Genomic DNA, 19,800 nt, shown 5'->3' with positions numbered 1-19,800 from the left:
TGTATATCACTTACATTTGTGGACAGGTACAAAGTTGATTCTAAATATATCCTAACGAATCTCGGAAGATAACTTAACTAACGAAAGCAATGAAACCATGTGATCTACTCCTGTAATTATACAGAGTTATTCATTTTTTTTATCCGTTTCATAGTTATTCATACTCAACTAATTGTTTCTTTTTGCTGTAACCCTTTGGAACAGCACAAGATATTTAAAAACAAGTTATATTCCATATATAATATTATTTAATAAGTGATTTTTCATTATGCAATTGTAAAAACTTGTAAAAGGATAAAAAGGGGGAAAAGTCTGCAAAAACAAACGATCATTTTGATTTTAAAAAAAAATAGGTGAATGTGATTTTTTCAATCTCCATTTCAGAATTCAGACACGATTTCATGTTTATCTAGAACATTCCAAGAACGCTAAAAAACAGGGTATAAAGAGAAAAGGCATTTGGGCATATTGAAGTGCACAATTAAATAACGGAGGAGTAGATACATACGGCAACGGAACGCAAATGGCAACCGCTTCCCAATCTCAACCCCAACCACTTCCGCTCCAAGACAGAGTCGCAATCGTCACCGGCTCCTCGCGAGGAATCGGCCGCGAAATCGCGATTCACCTCGCTTCACTCGGTGCGCGAATCGTCATCAATTACACCTCCAACTCGTCCCAAGCTGACTCAGTCGCCGCTCAAATCAACGCCAACTCCACCTCGCCGCGCGCCGTCGTGGTCCAGGCTGACGTGTCCGAACCGAGCCAAGTCAAGTCCCTCTTCGACTCGGCCGAGCGCGCCTTCGACTCGCCGATCCACATCCTGGTCAACTCGGCGGGCGTCCTCGACGGCACGTACCCCTCCATCGGGAACACCACCGTGGAGTCCTTCGACCGCACCTTCGCAGTAAACACGCGCGGCGCTTTTGCGTGCGCGAGGGAGGCGACGAACCGGTTGAAGCGCGGCGGCGGGGGGCGGATCATCCTGGTCTCGTCGTCGCAGGTGGCGGCGCTGCGGCCGGGATTCGGTGTTTACGCTGCGTCGAAGGCGGCGGTGGAGGCAATGGTGAAGGTGCTGGCGAAGGAGCTGAAGGGAACGCAGATCACGGCGAACTGCGTGGCGCCAGGGCCCATTGCGACGGAGATGTTCTTCGAGGGGAAGTCGGAGGAGACTGTGAATAGGATCGTGCAAGAGTGTCCTTTGGGGAGGCTGGGTGAGGCCAAAGACGTGGCTCCTGTTGTGGGGTTTTTGGCCACTGATGCTTCTGAATGGGTCAATGGTCAAATTGTTCGTGTCAACGGTGGTTATATTTAATTTTTTTTTTTCACTTTCTCTCTTTCTTGATTTGAATCGATTCACTAAACGAGGAATGTATCGATTGGGTTTGGATGACGGGTAATTGACCATTCGAGTCAAATAACATTTACAACGTAATAAATAAGTAATTATAAATAATGTTGAAGGAGTCAAATGCACATTTTAAAATATCTGAAAAATATATCAATATAACATATCAATTTAACGATAGAAATCGATCAAACCGAAATATACACTCTCATGATATCAGAAAATCACTATGCATGTTAGTTGTTAACTATCGAGAAAGTGATGTACGCTTTTTATATTCTACCAGAACACACTTAAATCACATCATATATAATGCAACAACACCGAGGGACTGAGGTAATCTTCAATTTTCAACAAAAAACTTAACAACGATGATGTCAATAAGAAACAATGCAAATAGTGATCATATGGCAAAAGAACAGACAACGATGATTCATGCACTCTAAGCACAAATGGAGGAATTATGACAAAAGGGAATCGCAGATCAACTACGTAATGAAGAGGATAAGTATAGACAAGAAGAAGACTGGTGTCGGCAAGCGGAAGAGTATCTCTTCTAAAGGAACATAACAAAAAACTACTACGACAGCTCGAAGAACCCGAACGAGAGGAACTCTCACACACCGTTACCACCACAAACTCACCAATCCACAGCAGTACCACCAACTCCTCAAACCCATCAGACTCCTTAAACCCTCCAAACACATCAGACCCATCAAAGTTCCAAAAATGGCGTTGTTCCCAACGATGAAGAAGACCAGAAAGGCCACCCTTTCACAGGTGAAATAATTGTCGCACCACTCCCAATAAATGGAGGGGTCTAACTATCAAACTTTTTGACGGTTCTACTGATCCGGACGAACACTTGAACATTTTCAAGACCTAAATGACCTTGTATACAACCGACAAAGCAGTGTGGTGCAAAGTTTTCCACACCTCCCTCCAGGAGGGTCTATTAGGATGGTTCATTGGGCTTCCTTCAAATTCTGTGACAAACTTCAAAGTCCTGACAACGAAATTCACCACATAATATGCGACAAGCCGACCTCACCACACTCTTCTATGTCTATCCTCAATGTGAAGCAAGAAAAAGGAGAATCCTTGAGACCCTTCATGGACAGATTCAACAAAGTCTGTATGGGAATCAGAAACTTGAACCCAGAAATAACAATGCAGCACTTGTCTCGGCCATATGTCTGGGACGTTTCACTGAGAGTCTTATCAAGAGATCGACACAACACATGGAAGAATTAAGGACACGAGCCATTAAATTCATGCAGATAGAGGAACACATTGACTACCACAGGAATGCACAAGTCAAGGCCTCCGAAAGGGAAAAAGCTAAAGACAAAAATAAAAGCAACCGACCCTCAATGGTGGGAACCGACCGATATAGACAAAACTGAGGCCCTCATTTCAACAACTACACACCTCTGACAATGCCAAAAGGAAGAGTCCTGAATGAAACTTTATAGACCAAATTGTTAGAATATATGACCTTAAACGAGAGGAGGGTGAATTGTTTAAAGGGGGTTTTTGAAAACTTTTTCAGCTAGAACAAAATCCTTTATATGAAACTCAATCAGAAATTCAGTTAGCCAAGATATAAAGCACAAAACAGCAAAGCACCAGAAAAACAATCAGTTGTTTCTTCGAAACAATCGGTTGTTTATATCAGCAAAGCAATAACAACTGAATTTAAATGAGTTTAAGGGAAGAAAGAGATACACAAACAGTTTATACTGGTTCACTCTTAAACCAAGAGCTACATCCAGTCCCCAGAAGCCACTGGACAATCCACTAAGCAATCAATACAAATTACACACAAAACCACCAAAGAAGTGACCTTGAACCCTTCAAGAAACACACTTCCTTTGGCACATCACACACCAAGAATGTTGATCTTGACAACCTTAAGAGCACACAACACTCCTTGGCAACAACACCAGAATTTACAAAGTATTCAAAACGAATTACACTTGTTTACAGAACAATCTGGAATCAATACAGATATAATCCTATTCCACTCTCTCTTGAGAAAAACCAAAGCTGAATATGAATGTTCAAAACTTGAAAGCAATCTTTCAGAACTGAAAAACTCAAATCTGTTTTTCTTGTTTGTTATAAAACATAAACAAACTATTTATAGCTTTTAAAGATTGGTCAAAGCATTTAATAGAGGAGCGTATTCAGTTGAAAATCATTTAAAGCACACTCAACTAACAAAACAGAATACTGTTAGGATTTTCAAACAAACAATTGATTGAAATCACGAAACAATCGATTGTTTTGGTTTGACAGCAAGTCAACCAACCAAAACAGTTTTCAACCTTTTCAAAAACACCTAAGAGTAAAACAATTGGTTGTTTCAACAAAACAACAGGTTGTTTTTCACTTAGTTTGAAATACACTTTAAACTCAAAAAGGTTTTAAAACACATTAGCTTTAGATTCAACAAAGAGTGGATTACACAAATAAATTACCCAGATCCTATCCTAAACACAACAACAACTTCAGCGTTGCATCAAACACATGAATTTGGATTCTTCAAAGCCTTTGATCATTCTTGATCAACAATCTCCCCCTATTTGATGAAGACAAATCCATGTTGCTTGTGTTGGACTTTGTTTGAATCTGAAGCAGTTCTTGCAAAACAAAACTTTAAGCAATACACAACATCTATAGCAGCAGGTTAGAGTAGCACATTTAGCTTGTTTTCTGCATAACCAATACAGCAGAGAAAACCAACCAAAAAGGCAAACCACTTTCAAACTATAAAACATCAGCAACAGCAAAATAAAAAAACACTTAAGCAGATAAAGTTTGCAGAGTTTTAGACAACACAACACAAAATTCTCCCCCTATTTGTCTTCACAAATAGACTTTAGGAAGAGATAAAACAGAAATTGTTCCAGATAAAACAGAATATAAAAAGAAAGAATAGTAAAGCTTTCATAGAGCAAAAACAATCGGTTGTCCCGAGCATTCAATCGGTTGTTTTTCCTTTAATCATCCTTGCCATATTGCAACTCAAAGATCTGGTTCTGAGCAACTTCAATCTGTTCATCCAAGGTCTGAAAGCGAGTGTCCATGCTCTGGAATCTGTTGTCAATGTTCTGGAAGTTTGTAACACAAAGATCATGGAGATTTCTTTGATTTTCAGCAAAGTCATCAAGTCTATCCACCATGTATCTTTCAAAAGAAGACATTGAGGGAATCCCATCCCCTTGATGTCCAGCACTTGTTCCAGCATCAAAGTCAGTTGCAGGTTGTTCTTCATTGTGAATATTCATATCAGCAGCTTGATGTTCTTCATCAAATCAGAAGTTGCAGCACTTGAGGAACCACCATGATCACCATCTTTGCTTACCCATCTTCCATTTATCTTGGTGAAACCCATTTTTCTTAGTGACCATTGTTCACTTCTTGTGTTGATTTTACCAACTCAGAGGTTTCATCTTCAAGATTGACTTCAAAATAGAGTAGAAATTTAGAAATTAAAAGAGCATAGGGATAATGGTAGTCATTTAACCTCATGGACTTTTGCATATGCTCTTTGATGATATGAATCCAATTGATCTTGACTTTCTTCATGATGCAGTAGATGGAGGTTGCAAGCTAGATAGAAAGAGCACAAGTGGCACTTGCCACCTTCTTGGCTCAAGCCTAATCTCATGGCATAACAAGAAGAAAGCATGTGTTGCTCTCTCTACTGTTGAGGCTGAGTATATTGCAGCTAGAAGCTGTTGTGCACAGATTATGTGGCTCAAACAATAACTTGCAGACTTTGGATTACAAATTAGCGAAGTCCCTTTGATGTGTGATAACACAAGTGCCATCAATCTTACCAAAAATCAGATTCAGCACTCAAGGACCAAACATATTGAAAAAAAGCATCATTTCATCAGGGATCATGTAAACAATGGGAACTGTGAAGTGAAGTTTGTGGAGACCAAACTGCAGTTAGCTGATATCTTCACTAAACCACTACCAAAAGAGAGGTTCTTCTTTCTAAGAAATGAGTTAGGTATCCTTGATCTTAATAATCTCTCCTAAATCTGTTTTGATACATGTTGAAGTCTATTTATGAAGACAAATAGGGGGAGAATTAATTGGTCTTGTGTATCCTTATCTGAAACTGTTTAATTCTGTTTAATTTTGTTAAAATCTCTGATATAAAATTGTTTTCTGCTGCTGCTGATAGAAAGAACCAATTGTTTCGAGTAAACAACCGATTGTTTATCAGGATTTATGCTTTTAATATGTGAAAATCTAACCTGCTGTTGTAAGAATCATTGGACTGTATATATGCTAGTTTTGCAGGTACTACTTCAGATTCAATTAGATCAAACACAAGCACCAGGGATTTGTCTTCATCAAATATGGGGGATGTTGAACGAAGTGGTGTTCAAGCTTTGAAGAATCCAAACCCCTTTAAAGGATGTTGAAGGTTAGGCAGTGCTTGCTGTTGCTGAGCTGTCTTAGATAGGATCTGGGGTAGATTGTTTATGTAATCCACTCTTGATTGAATCCAAAGCATAGGCATTCAAGCTAAAGTGTTTTTCAAGCTAAGTGAAAAACAACTTGTTGTTTTGTTGAAACAACCGATTGTTTTATATTTAGGTGTTTTTAGAAAAGGTTGAAAACTGTTTTTCAAATGGTTGAGCTGTCAAAACCAAAACAACCGATTGATTCGAGGAAACAACCGATTGTCTGTTTTGGTACCATAACAGAAAATGATTTGTGCTTTGACTAAGCATTAAATGATTTTCTAATTGATTACGCTCTAGTTTTTAATGCTTTGACCAATCTTTAAATGCAATGAATAGTTTGTTAAGATTTGATAACAAACAACAACTTTGTTTTACAAATAGAAAAACAGATTTGGGTTTTTCAAAAAATACAAATTTTGAAAGAGTTGAGATTGCTTAGAGATTGAGTTTGATCAAAGTGTGTGAGATAATATTTTCTCTTGTATTGATTTCAGATTTGCTTCTGTAACAAGTGTAATCCTTGTATCTGTTGAAAGAATCTTTGTGTGTTTGCTGAGAAGTGTTGTGTGTTCTTGAGGGGATCAAGATCAACATTCTTAGTGTTGGTGTGTTGACCAAGAGAAGTGTGTGTCTTGAGGGGATCAAAAGATTGCTTAGTGGTATTCCTCAGTGGTTTTCTGAGAACACTGGATGTAGCTCTGGGTTTAGAGTGAACCAGTATAAATCTCTGTGTGCTTTTTCTCTATCACTTAACTCTTTAAATTCAGTTTTTATATTTGTAAACTGGTATAAACAACTGATTGTTTCTACGAAACAACCGATTCTTTTTCTGGTGCTATTGTTTTTGCTTATTGTTTCGGCAAACTGAATTCCTTATCATTTGTTTCTCGAAGTAATTTCATTCTTGGCTTAAAAGTTTGTGAAAACCCTCTTTAAACAATTCACCCCCCCTCTAGTTTAAAGCCATACATTTTAACAATTGGCATCAAGAGCTTGGTTCTTGAAAGTTATTCAAGTTGATCCAAAAATCTTTTTTCTATGGCTGGAAAACAATCTTTTGAGGAAGGTGCTTCAATCTACAAACCACCTTTATTCTGTGGATTGAACTACAAGTATTGGGAAGCAAGAATGAAAATCTTTGTGGAATCTATTGATCAAGGAATTTGAGATTCAATTGAGAATGGTCCTTTCATTCCAAAGTTTAAAAAGAATGGTTCTTTAATTGCAAAACCTTGGTCTCAATGGACCAATGAAGAATGTAAAATGGCCAACCTTGATTGTACTGCTCAAAACATAATAGCTTATGCACTAGATACTAATGAGTTTTTCAGGGTATCAAAATCCAAAACTGCTAAAGAGATGTGGGACACACTCAAGGCTGCTCATGGAAACAATGAACCAAAGGAGGCAAGGTCAAAGAGAGTCAAGCAAGAAGAAAAGGAAGGCAAAACAAGAAAAGCCTTAACCTCTCCTTCATGGCCAGAAAGGAGGATGACTCAAGTAGTGTAAGTTCATCTAAGTCCTCAAACTCTGAAAATTATAGTCAATTGCTTCAAGCCTTTCAAGAAACGCATGAAGAAGCCAACCAATTGGCTCTCTTGAACAATCGGTTAAAGAGAATGAATAGATGGCTTGAAAACAGAGTAAAATCACTGGAAGAGGAATTAGAAAATTCAAAAACAGATTTTGAAAACCTTGAAATTGTTTACAAAAACTCTTCTTGCTAGTGTGATACTCTTGTTTTTGAAAATTACGAAAATCTTGAAAAGAAGGTCCACTATCTTGTTAAAACTGTGGATAAGCTTTCTAAAGGTCAATCCAACTTTGAGAATGTCTTGGCATCTCAAAACTGTGTTTTTGGAAAAGCTGGATTGAGTTTTAACCCACAAAACAAACTAGATTTTCAAAATCATTTTCGAAAATGCCAGAAAAACAATCGATTGGACCATCGAAACAACCGATTGTTACATGATTTTATTGCATGAAAAGAGGCCATTCTGTGAGGTTCTGTAAAATCAGAAAATATGTTGTTCCTAGGGGCTTTATAAAGTGGATTCCTAAGTGCAATAAAGATTCAATTGATGAATGTAAACCAAATGGACCCACATTCATAAGGGGACCAAATCTTTGTACTTGAAAATCTTCTTTGTAAGAAATCTTGGAGGAGAGCAAGCAACAATGGTACTTGGACAGTGGATGCTCCAAGCACATGACAGGGGACAAATCAAAGTTCCTGAGCATCTCCTTTAAGCAAGAAGGGCATGTCAACTATGGGGACAATAACAAGGGAAGGATTTTTGGGAGAGGATCCATAGGAGACAAAGACATCTTAGTCATCCATGATGTGCTCTATGTAGAAGGTCTAAAGCACAATCTGCTGAGCATTAGCCAACTATGTGACAAGGGATATCAAATGATGTTCAAGTCAAACACATGTGAAATTTGTCTACCCAACACCAAAGAGGTAATGTTGGTAGGTAAGAGAGTCAATAATGTGTATCTTCTAGATATCTCTTCACCATGTTCAATTGGTTGTCTTTTATCCAAGCAAGATGAGTCTTGGCTTTGGCATAGAAGAATTGCTCATATTCACATGAATCACTTGAACAAGTTAATTTCAAGGGATCTTGTGATTGGGCTACCAAAGCTCAAGTTTGAGAGGGACCATATTTGTGAAGCTTGCCAAAAAGGGAAACAAGTGAAAAGTTCTTTTAAAATAAAAAATGTTGTTTCTTCTTTAAAACCCCTTGAGCTTCTTCACATGGATCTTTTTGGACCATCAAGAACTATGAGCCTTGGTGGAAATTATTATGCTCTTGTTATTGTTGATGACATTTCTAGGTTCACTTGGACTCTTTTCTTGGAATCAAAGAGTGATGCCTTTTCTGCATTCAAGAAGCTAGCAAGAAGGCTGCAAAATACAAAGAACAGCAACATAGGCTCTATTAGAAGTGATCATGGAGGAGAATTCCAAAATGAGAAGTTCAACAAGTTCTGTGAGAAGATGGGGATTATGCATATTTCTCTGCTCCAAGAACTCCACAACAGAATGGTGTGGTAGAGAGGAAGAACAGGTCTCTTGAAGAGCTAGCAAGGACAATGCTCAGTGAATCATCTCTTCCTATGTACTTTTTGGGCGGATGCAGTGAGCACTTCTTGTTATGTGATGAATAGAGTGCTTATTAGGCCTATTCTGAAGAAGACTCCATATGAAATCTTCAATGGAAGGAAGCCTAACATCAACCATCTCAGATCTTTTTGGCTGCAGTTGTTTCTTTCTCAACAATGGAAAGGAAAACTTGGGGAAGTTTGATGAGAAAGCGGATCTTGACATCTTCATAGGGTATTCTCTCACAAGTCATGCATACAAAATCTACAACAAGAGGTTGATGATTGTAGAAGAATCAGTTCATGTTGTCTTTAATGAGGTAGATCGCAAAAACATCCAAATCCCAAAGACCAGAGCTGGAGAGGATGAACAGAGCATTAGTTTGGAAAAGCTGGAAATCTGTGCAGAAAAACAACCGGTTGATTCGCAGAAACAACCCATTGAAATTCTGCAACAGAGTGAGTTGCCAAAAAAGTGGAGGATTCCTAGAGATCTGTCAGTGGAAAACATCATAGGGCAGATAAAGGAAGGTGTCTCCACACGAAGCTCCATCTCAAACTTCTGCAGGCTCACAGCTTTCGTCTCACAAATTGAACCAAAGTCAATTGATGAAGCTCTCGAGGATGAGAAGTGAGTTGAAGTTATGCATGAAGAGTTGAATCAGTTTGCAAGGAATGAGGTATGGTTTCTTGTCCCTAGCACAGATGAGATGAACATTATAGGTTCGAAGTGGGTGTTTAGGAACAAGTTGGATGAAGATGGTGTGATCACAAGGAACAAATCAAGGCTAGTTGCCAAAGGCTACAATCAAGAGGAGGGCATAGATTATGGTGAAACTTTTGCCCCTGTTGCAAGGTTGGAGGCTGTGAGGCTGCTGCTGGCTTTTGCTTGTATGACTGGGTTCAAAATCTTCCAAATGGATGTCAAGAGTGCCTTCTTGAATGGCTACATCAATGAGGAAGTGTGTGTAGATCAACCACAGGGTTTTGAAGATCATAAACATCCCAACCATGTCTTCAAGTTGAAGAAAGCTTTGTATGGAGTGAAGCAAGCTCCAAGGCAGTGGTATGAGAGGCTTAGCAACTTTCTGCTATCTCATGGTTATGAAAGGGGAATGGTAGACAAGACTCTCTTCATCAAAAAGTCAAATTCAGAAATAATTCTTGTGCAAATCTATGTTGATGACATCATCTTTGGTGCTACACAAGATAATTTATGTGAAGAATTTGTGGCTGCAATGAAAGGTGAGTTTGAAATTTCTATGATGGGAGAACTGTCTTTCTTTCTTAGATTGCAGGTTAAGCAAACAAAGGATGGGATCTTTCTATGTCAATCAAAGTATTGCAAGGAGATTCTCAAGAAATTTGAAATGGAGAGTTGCAAAGAAGCAAGCACTCCAATGCCATCAAGCTCCTACATGGAGGTTGCAAGCTAGATAGAAAGAGCACAAGTGGCACTTGCCACCTTCTTGGCTCAAGCCTAATCTCATGGCATAACAAGAAGCAAGCATGTGTTGCTCTCTCTACTGTTGAGGCTGAGTATATTGCAGCTAGAAGATGTTGTGCACAGATTATGTGGCTCAAACAACAACTTGCAGACTTTGGATTATAAATCAGCAAAGTCCCTTTGATGTGTGATAACACAAGTGCCATCAATCTTACCAAAAATCAGATTCAGCACTCAAGTGACCAAACATATTGAAAAAAGGCATCATTTCATCAGGGATCATGTAAACAATGGGAACTGTGAAGTGAAGTTTGTGGAGACCAAACTGCAGTTAGCTGATATCTTCACTAAACCACTACCAAAAGAGAGGTTCTTCTTTCTAAAAATGAGTTAGGTATCCTTGATCTTAATAATCTCTCCTAAATCTGTTTTGATACATGTTGAAGTCTATTTATGAAGACAAATAGGGGGAGAATTAATTGGTCTTGTGTATCCTTATCTGAAACTATTTAATTCTGTTTAATTTTGTTAAAATCTCTGATATAAAACTGTTTTTTGTTGCTGCTGATAGAAAGAACCAATTGTTTCGAGTAAACAACCGATTGTTTATCAGGATTTATGCTTTTAATATGTGAAAATCTAACCTGCTGTTGTAAGAATCATTGGACTGTATATATGCTAGTTTTGCAGGTACTACTTCAGATTCAATCAGATCAAACACAAGCACCAGGGATTTGTCTTCATCAAATATGGGGGATGTTGAACGAAGTGGTGTTCAAGCTTTGAAGAATCCAAACCCCTTTAAAGGATGTTGAAGGTTAGGCAGTGCTTGTTGTTGCTGAGCTGTCTTAGATAGGATCTGGGGTAGATTGTTTAGGGTTTTGAAGGTTAGGCAGTGCTTGTTGTTCCTGAGCTGTCTTAGATAGGATCTGGGGTAGATTGTTTATGTAATCCACTCTTTATTGAATCCAAAGCATAGGCATTCAAGCTAAAGTGTTTTTCAAGCTAAGTGAAAAACAACCTGTTGTTTTGTCGAAACAACTGATTGTTTTATACTTAGGTGTTTTTAGAAAAGGTTGAAAACTGTTTTTCAAATGGTTGAGCTGTCAAAACCAAAACAACCGATTGATTCGAGGAAACAACCGATTGTCTGTTTTGGTACCATAATAGAAAATGATTTGTGCTTTGACTAAGCATTAAATGATTTTCTAATTGATTACGCTCTAGTTTTTAATGCTTTGACCAATCTTTAAATGCAATGAATAGTTTGTTAAGATTTGATAACAAACAACAACTTTGTTTTATAAATAGAAAAACAGATTTGGGTTTTTCAAAAAATACAAATTTTGAAAGAGTTGAGATTGCTTAGAGATTGAGTTTGATCAAAGTGTGTGAGATAGTATTTTCTCTTGTATTGATTTCAGATTTGCTTCTGTAACAAGTGTAATCCTTGTATCTGTTGAAAGAATCTTTGTGTGTTTGCTGAGAAGTGTTGTGTGTTCTTGAGGGGATCAAGATCAGCATTCTTAGTGTTGGTGTGTTGACCAAGAGAAGTGTGTGTCTTGAGGGGATCAATGTCACTTTCTGGGTTATGTTGTAAGTGATCTAGGTTTGATTGCTTAGTGGTATTCCTCAGTAGTTTTCTGAGAAGAATGGATGTAACTCTAGGTTTAGAGTGAACCAGTATAAATCTCTGTGTGCTTTTTCTCTATCCCTTAACTCTTTAAATTCAGTTTTTAAATTTGTAAACTGGTATAAACAACCGATTCTTTTTCTGGTGCTATTGTTTTTGCTTATTGTTTCGGCAAACTGAATTCCTTATCATTTGTTTCTCGAAGTAATTTCATTCTTGGCTTAAAAGTTTGCGAAAACCCTCTTTAAACAATTCACCCCCCCCCCCCCCCAATTCTAGTTTAAAGCCATACATTCCTAACAGTCTATTGATTGAGACACCTTCCCCAAAAGGTAGTTTTTCTGCCATTGAAAAAAGATTTTAGGATCAAACTTTAGTATTTTTCAAGAACCAAGCTCTTAATGCCAATTGTTTAAATATATGGCCTTAAACGAGAGGGGGTGAATTGTTTAAAGGGGGTTTTTGAAATCTTTTTTAGCTAGAACAAAATCCTTTGTATGAAACTCAATCAAAAATTCAGTTAGCCAAGATATAAAGCACAAAACAGCGAAGCACCAGAAAAACAATCGAATGTTTATACCAGCAAAGCAATAACAACTGAATTTAAATGAATTTAAGGGAAGAAAGAGATACACAAAGAGTTTATACTGGTTCACTCCTAAACCAAAAGCTACATCCAGTCCTCAGAAGCCACTGGACAATCCATTAAGCAATCAATACAGATTACACACAAAACCACCAAAGAAGTGACCTTGAACCCTTCAAGAAATACACTTCCTTTAGCACAACACACACCAAGAATGTTGATCTTGACAACCTCAAGAGCACACAACACTTCTTGGCAACAACACCAGAATTTACAAAGTATTCAGAACGAATTACACTTGTTTACAGAACAATCTGAAATCAATACAGATGTAATTATATTTCACTCTCTCTTGAGAAAACCAAAGCTGAAAAGTGAATGTTCAAATAAAACTCAAATCTAGTTTTTCTTGTTTGTTATAAAACATAAACAAACTATTTATAGCTTTCAAAGATTTTCCAAAGCATTTAATACAGAAGTGTATTCAGTTTCAAATCATTTAAAGCACACTCAACTAACAAAATGAAATTTTGTTAGGATTTTCAAACAAACAATCGATTGAAAGCACGAAACAATCGATTGTTCTGGTTTGACAGCAAGTCAACCAACCAAAACACTTTGTCAACCTTTTCAAAAACACCTAAGAGTAAAACAATCGGTTGTTTCGACAAAACAACAGGTTGTTTTTCACTTAGTTTGAAAAACACTTTAATCTTGAAAGATTTAAAAACACTTTAGCTTTAGATTCAACAAAGAGTGGATTACACAGATAAACTACCCAAATCCTATCCTAAACACAACAGCAACTTCAGCCTTGCATCAAACACATGGATTCAGATTCTTCAAAGCCTTTGATCATTCTTGATCAACACAAATTAATTCCCATGCTTAAGCAAGCACAACATCCACGCAATGTTGATACTTCCAAATATTGTCAATACCATCGCAATTATGGCCACACAACCAAAGGTTGTCAAGCATTGAAAGATAAAATAAAGGAACTCATCCAAGCTGGCCACCTTCGCAAGTTCATTAAGACTACCATCACTACTTTTCGGTCACCACAACGAGATATTGATCAATCCTTTAAAGATCGTGAACGCCCTGAACGAAGGGATATTCGAAGCCACGACGATCATCAACGTCCAACACAACAAAAACAAAGCGATAGCCCAGTAAGAAGAACTCGACCAAGCAGCGAAAGCTCTGAAAGGGATAATCGCACCAAACGCAGAGTTCGAGAAGTCATCAACACTATAGCCGACCCCGTGTCACTCAGTGCACCTAAAGAAACAGTCAATTATATAGCCATAGGTTTTGTAGGTGGTAAATGCTCTAATTCCACCAGGAAAAGGCATCTTAGAGCTATTCAGTTGATCCACTCCATTTCTGCTCAAAAGCGATCAAGAATGCCCCCAATAACATTCACGGATGACGACTTCACTGCAATAGACCCAACACAAGATGACCCTATGGTAATCACCGTAGAGATAGACAAATTTGCAATCACTAAAGTATTGGTAGATCAAGGCAGTTTGATTGACATTCTTTATTGGAAGACTTTAAAAAAGATGGGAATTCCAGAAACAAACATACAGCCTTATGAGGAGCAGATTGTCGGGTTCTCAGGTGAGCGGGTTGATACCAAGGGATATCTTGATTTATTCACCACTTTTGGAGAAGAATGATGCCTTAGTAAAACCATAAATGTCAGGTATCTACTAGTCAATGCAAATACCTCATATAACATTGCTTGGACGTTCATCCTTTAACCACCTGAAAGCAATAGTCTCCACCCCTCATTTGACAATGAAATTCCCTTCCACGATCGGGGATATTGTAACAATGCATGCAGACCAAAGGACAACCCGGGAATGTTATGTTGCTAGCCTAAAGGTCAAACCCACCAGACGATTGTACACGATGTCACCAAACGACAAATCTCCAAGAAGACGGGAGCGGTCAACAGAGATACACTCCCGATACAGGCACCCAGAAGAACACATGGTTGCCTTAGTAGATTTAGATCCTCGGCTTGAAGCCGCCCATATGGAGGCAGGTGAAGACCTCTAGCCCGTACCCCTCCGTGATGAACATAAAACTTACATTGGATCGTCCCTAAACCCAAACGACCGGAAGTCAGTGAGCACAACCATAGTTAAAAACTCTGATTTATTTTCCTGGCCTGCTGCAAATATGCCTGGAGTAAGTCCCAACGTCATTACCCACCGCCTCTCTGTTTACAAGGAAGTCAGGCCAATAGCCCAAAAGAAACAAAAGTTGGGGGAGGAACGACGTAAGGCCGCCCGAGAAGAAACCGACAAATTGGTGAAAATAGGTTTTATTTGAAGAGCTAACTATACGACATGGTTGGCCAAAGTAGTCATGGTCAAAAAATCAAAATGGCAAGTGGTGGATCTATGTAGATTATCCCGACCTCAACAAAGCATGCCCCAAAGACTCTTATCCCCTACCAACCATCGATCGACTGGTCAACGGGGCAGCCGGTCATAACGTTCTCATTTTCTGCGATGCATATTCTGGGTACAATCAAATTCAAATGCACTCGCAAGACATAGAAAAGACGACATTTACGACCGACTCCATCAACTTTTATTATGAAGTCATGCCCTTCGTCCTAAAAAATGCGGGAGCCACCTACCATCGGTTAATGGATTTTGTCTTTCAGGATATGATTGGAAGAAACGTAGTCGTCAAATCCAATTCATGCAAACAACATATAACGAATCTGAAGGAAGTCTTCCAAGCTCTTCGCAAATACCGTATGTGCCTCAACCGCGACAAGTGTGCGTCCGACGTAGAAGGAGGAAAGTTCTTGGGTTTTATGCTCACCCATCGAGGAATAGAAGGCAACCCTAAAAAGTGTCGAGCTATCGCCGAGATGTGAAGCCTCAACAACATCAAGTAAATTCAGAGGTTGGTCGGCTGACTCATGACGCTTTCCCGTTTCGTGACAAAACTTGCAGAAAAAACAAAGCCTACTGTACAAATGTTGAAAAAGGCATCTAGGTTCGAATGGACAAACAATTGTGAACAAATTTTTCTCCAGTTAAAAGAATTTTTGGCATCTCCTCCAGTCATACAAAAACCAAACGCCAAAGAACCCATCATTGTTTACCTGATTATCTCAGATGATGCAGTGAGTTCAGTTTGGGTCCAAGAAGTAGAAACCGAAGAAATACGTGTTTATTTTGTTAGCTTAGTTCTCCATGGCGCAGAAGTCCGGTAACAAATGATTGAGAAAGTTCTCCATGGCGCGCATGTACTTTCAGAACCATCGAGTCATAGTAAGGACTGATTATCCCATTGTCAAATTTTTGGCAAAACCAGATCGGATGGGCTATCGAATTATCAGAATTCCACATCCAATATCAACCCAGAGGAGCAATTAAGTCACAGGCTCTCGCAGATTTTGCAGCTGAACTTAGTCCCCAGTCCACTACGACCAAAACTTCCCAATGGACACTGCATGTCGACGAATTGTCGAATAGCCGATCGTGCGGTGCGAGGGTGGTTCTAAAAGGACCAAATAATACTCTTATCGAGCAAGCCATCAAGTTTGAGTTCAAAGCCTCGAACAATTAAGTGGAGTATGAAGCCATCATAGCCAGTCTTACCTTGGCCATTGATTTAAAAGTGAAGAACTTGGCGTGCAAGAGCGATTCCCGACTGGTGGTCGGATAGCTGAACGAAGAATTTGATGTCCGAGAAGCATTACTGCAACAGTATTTTCATTTCATACAAAATTTAGTTACTAAGTTTGACGAGGTATCAATTCACGACATTCGACACAAAAATAATACTAGAGTCAATGTGCTCTCCCGATTAACAACCGTCAGGAAAAAAGGAACTCATCAGTCAGTCATTTATGTGACTTTAGCTAACCCAAGTGTAGATGTCAAAGATTGCCTTATGACTGATACCCAGCCCAACTAGATGCCACCCATCAAACAATATTTAATGGATGGAATATGTGAAGCACACTCAGAAAAAACGATGAAGTAATAGGTCGCCTGATTCCTCATAATAGATCAAAACCTTTACAGACGAGGGTACACTCGTCCGCTTCTAAAATGCCTTACTCTTTAGCAGGTCACGTATGTCATGTGCGAAATACACAAGGGGGTATGCAGAACTCATTCCCGAGCACGAACAATGGCAGCCAAAGTACTACGGGCAGGTTATTATTGGTTGACTATGCAAGGATACTGTGTTGAGTTTAATAGTGCCAAAGTTCAAGAAGGGGGGTGAATTGACCTTTTAAAAATTTCTCGCATAATCAATATTTATCACAGTATACAGAAAATAAATCGATTTATTTGAAAATGAACAGATTTATTTTGGCACTGTTAATGTTTAAAAACGTTTATATCAGCCAAGTTAATCTCAAGATTATGCAGATTAATTTGCAAGTCACACACACCCTGATATTAGAAAGAAAACCAGTGAATAACAAAACAGCAACCTTCAATTTTAAGCAAGTGATTAAGGTTCAATTGATAGCTTGACAATTAATTGAGTAACCTATCACAATCAGTTTGTTCCAGTGGCTTTTAACAGATTATATATGTTCTTTTCATAATCAAACAGTTTTTCCAGAAATTAAGAACAGTATGAAACAAGCCCAGAAAGAACAGATTTATTATTAATTGAACATATTTATTTCTTGACAGTTTAACAGATATGCAGTAATTCGAGTGCAAAGATTAAGGGAGAATGAACACAAGGCAGTTATACTGGTTCATTCCAATGAGCTACATCCAGTCTTCACCTAAACCAAGGTGAAATTCACTAAATCACAATTCAAACAACCACAAACACCACTGTTCTTGAACCCTACAAGAACTTTGGTACACTTGCTGAAAAACCCTATTTCAGCATACACACTCTTCAAGAAACCCTATCAAGAAGAGTTTACAACCATACTTTTACAAGAAATGAAATGTGAAAAGAATGCACCTGATAGAGGATCCAGAAATCTGCCTTAACCCAGTAAAACAGACCGCTTAAATAGTAGCAGTACCTCTCAACAAGCTTTGGAACCAAACAAAAACAAGCACACTTTTGATTTTGGAAACCTTTCAAGAACAAATGCTAATTCTTTGTAAATCCTTAATTCTCTTATGCAAAACTTGTTTTCTCAAATGTATGATCGATGTTTAAACTCATAAACAAGTTTCCTTTCTATAGAAAACCAACTTATAACAGATTTTTGAAAAATAGTTAAAGCTGTTACAAAAAGAACAGATTGGAAATAAAATGAACAGATTTATTTTCAAAAGCAGTTAGAGAATCTTTTATGTGAGGAGACTTAGTCAACCATTCTGGTGCAGGGACAAAAACTAAAAACCGTTTAAGATAAGCTTTGCACCAGACTAAAAAGAATCCATTCATTTACAGATGAACAAAATTATTTTTCAAAACGATAACAGAAAAAGCTTAACTATTAAAACACAGTCGTTTTGAAAGGTAGAAGACTGAGTCAAAATACTTGATGCACAAAATCTAATTTTCACAAAACTTAGTCAAAGCATCAGTTTAAAAAAGAATCTGTTTATTTAGAAAAGAACAGATTTATTTTAATATAGTAAACGTGTTTTTTGTAAAACATGTGAAAAACAGTTTAAGAAATTTTGTGCTTGCTCTTATCACATGGTCAGGGGTTAAGAGGTGAGTTACTCAGCAAAAAGCCTACTCTTAAACAATCTCTAAACACAACCTAAGACATTCTTAAAGCAAAAGGAAATATAGATGAATTGTACATAAAAGTCTTCATCAAACACATGTCTTGAAGGGGCAGCAACCATCTTCAACAATCTCCCCCTGTTTGATGAAGACAAATCCCCAAAGCTCTGTTGCTTTAAGAATCTGTATTGCACCAAATACTAAACCAGAAAATTGAAACATTGCATAACATGTGAATTAGTTTTAAGGTGTAGAATGTAACTTCCTGTTTCAGCTAGCTTCACCTAGCATGGTGAGCTATTTTTCTCCCCCTTTGGATTCATCAAACAACATTTAAGCATAGAGAAAGATAAAACAGAAACATAACTATAACAGTCCAGAAAATAAAGACAAATTGTTCAGCATTACAAAAATTTAAAAACTGATAAAAGAAAGCATGGAAAGAAAGATACTTCTAATCCTTGTAGTATAGCTCTGCAAGCTGCACCTGAACTCCTTCAATTTGATCATCCAAATGCTGAAACCTTGCTTGAGTGGTCTCAAAGTATGCCCTCTATTATGTTGTCATAGCATCAAGGCGATACAGAACTTGCCTTTCAAACATGGATAAAGGCTCTCCCCTGTATTCTTGAGCTTGATACACAACAATAGCATTTTGGTGAGTTGCAGCAGCTTTTTCATGCACTGATTGTGGAGCTGGTGAATCTCCTCTGATTTCTACAGATGGAGAACTTATCCTTTGATTTCCAGCATGTTCAGCAGATTGCTCTTGCCCACAGGAGTGATGGATAACATAACATGAGTGTTTTGCAGCTTGAACTGTGTCATCTTCCATGGGAATAGCTTCATCCTCATCTTCATTGTTGAGGTTTGAGGCTCCATGTTCTTCTTGGGGATTCTTGCCTTTGAGAACCACCCAATTGTCCTTTATTTTGTGAAATCCCATTTTTGTGAGAGTTGAATTGTCAATCTCACTTACAGCCTTGATGGGTTCGTTTCTCTCATTTGAAGCATCAACACCAAAGAAATCAATCAATTTTGAAACAAGTATAGCATAAGGAAAGCGATAATCAGCCAACCTTTTAAATTTCAGCATATGTTCATTGATGATCAAAACTCAGTTTACCTTAATCTGGTTCATGATGCAATATAAAAGGATTAAATCCTCTTCATGTAAAACAGCATGATTTGTAACTCTTGGGATGAGTTACCATGCTATAATGTAGGCAACAAGACGTGGTGTAAGGTTCAAATGACCTGCATGGAATCTGCTTATGCTCTGGGTAGGGGTCCTCATACAGCTCTTGTAATATTGCAGTTTATTGAATTCTTGAATCCCACTGGTGTTTCCTTTTTTCCCACTTTCATTCCAGCATACTTGATTCCAGCCACAGAATTTCAAACATCACTTGTGATCTTCATTTTGATCCCTTTCACATAGAAGACAATGTACCCTTATTTTTCTGTTTCTGTCTTGAA

General features: G+C 38.1%; 2 protein-coding genes across 2 annotated transcripts; both read left to right on the top strand.

Moving 5' to 3' along the window:
• The first annotated feature begins 336 nt into the window (after positions 1–336).
• On the top strand, positions 337–1,456 carry LOC137813847 (NADPH-dependent aldehyde reductase-like protein, chloroplastic). Its single transcript, XM_068616290.2, has one exon. The coding sequence runs from the start codon at positions 524–526 to the stop codon at positions 1,313–1,315; it is 792 nt and encodes a 263-aa protein (XP_068472391.1). The 5' UTR covers positions 337–523; the 3' UTR covers positions 1,316–1,456.
• A 12,043-nt stretch (positions 1,457–13,499) lies between these two features.
• On the top strand, positions 13,500–14,303 carry LOC150029583 (uncharacterized). Its single transcript, XM_090296156.1, has one exon. The coding sequence runs from the start codon at positions 13,500–13,502 to the stop codon at positions 14,301–14,303; it is 804 nt and encodes a 267-aa protein (XP_090152282.1).
• The last annotated feature ends 5,497 nt before the right edge of the window (positions 14,304–19,800 follow it).

This window comes from Phaseolus vulgaris, chromosome 1 (assembly GCF_051622355.1).
Source record: "Phaseolus vulgaris cultivar YP4 chromosome 1, ASM5162235v1, whole genome shotgun sequence".
Lineage (NCBI taxonomy): Eukaryota > Viridiplantae > Streptophyta > Magnoliopsida > Fabales > Fabaceae > Phaseolus > Phaseolus vulgaris.
This window is presented reverse-complemented; position numbering and strand designations above follow the sequence as displayed.

What these genes read in the sequence shown, in the direction of transcription:
- LOC150029583 (XM_090296156.1), top strand. Translation starts at nt 13,500, where the DNA reads ATGCTTAAGCAAGCACAACATCCACGCAATGTTGATACTTCCAAATAT.
- LOC137813847 (XM_068616290.2), top strand. Translation starts at nt 524, where the DNA reads ATGGCAACCGCTTCCCAATCTCAACCCCAACCACTTCCGCTCCAAGAC.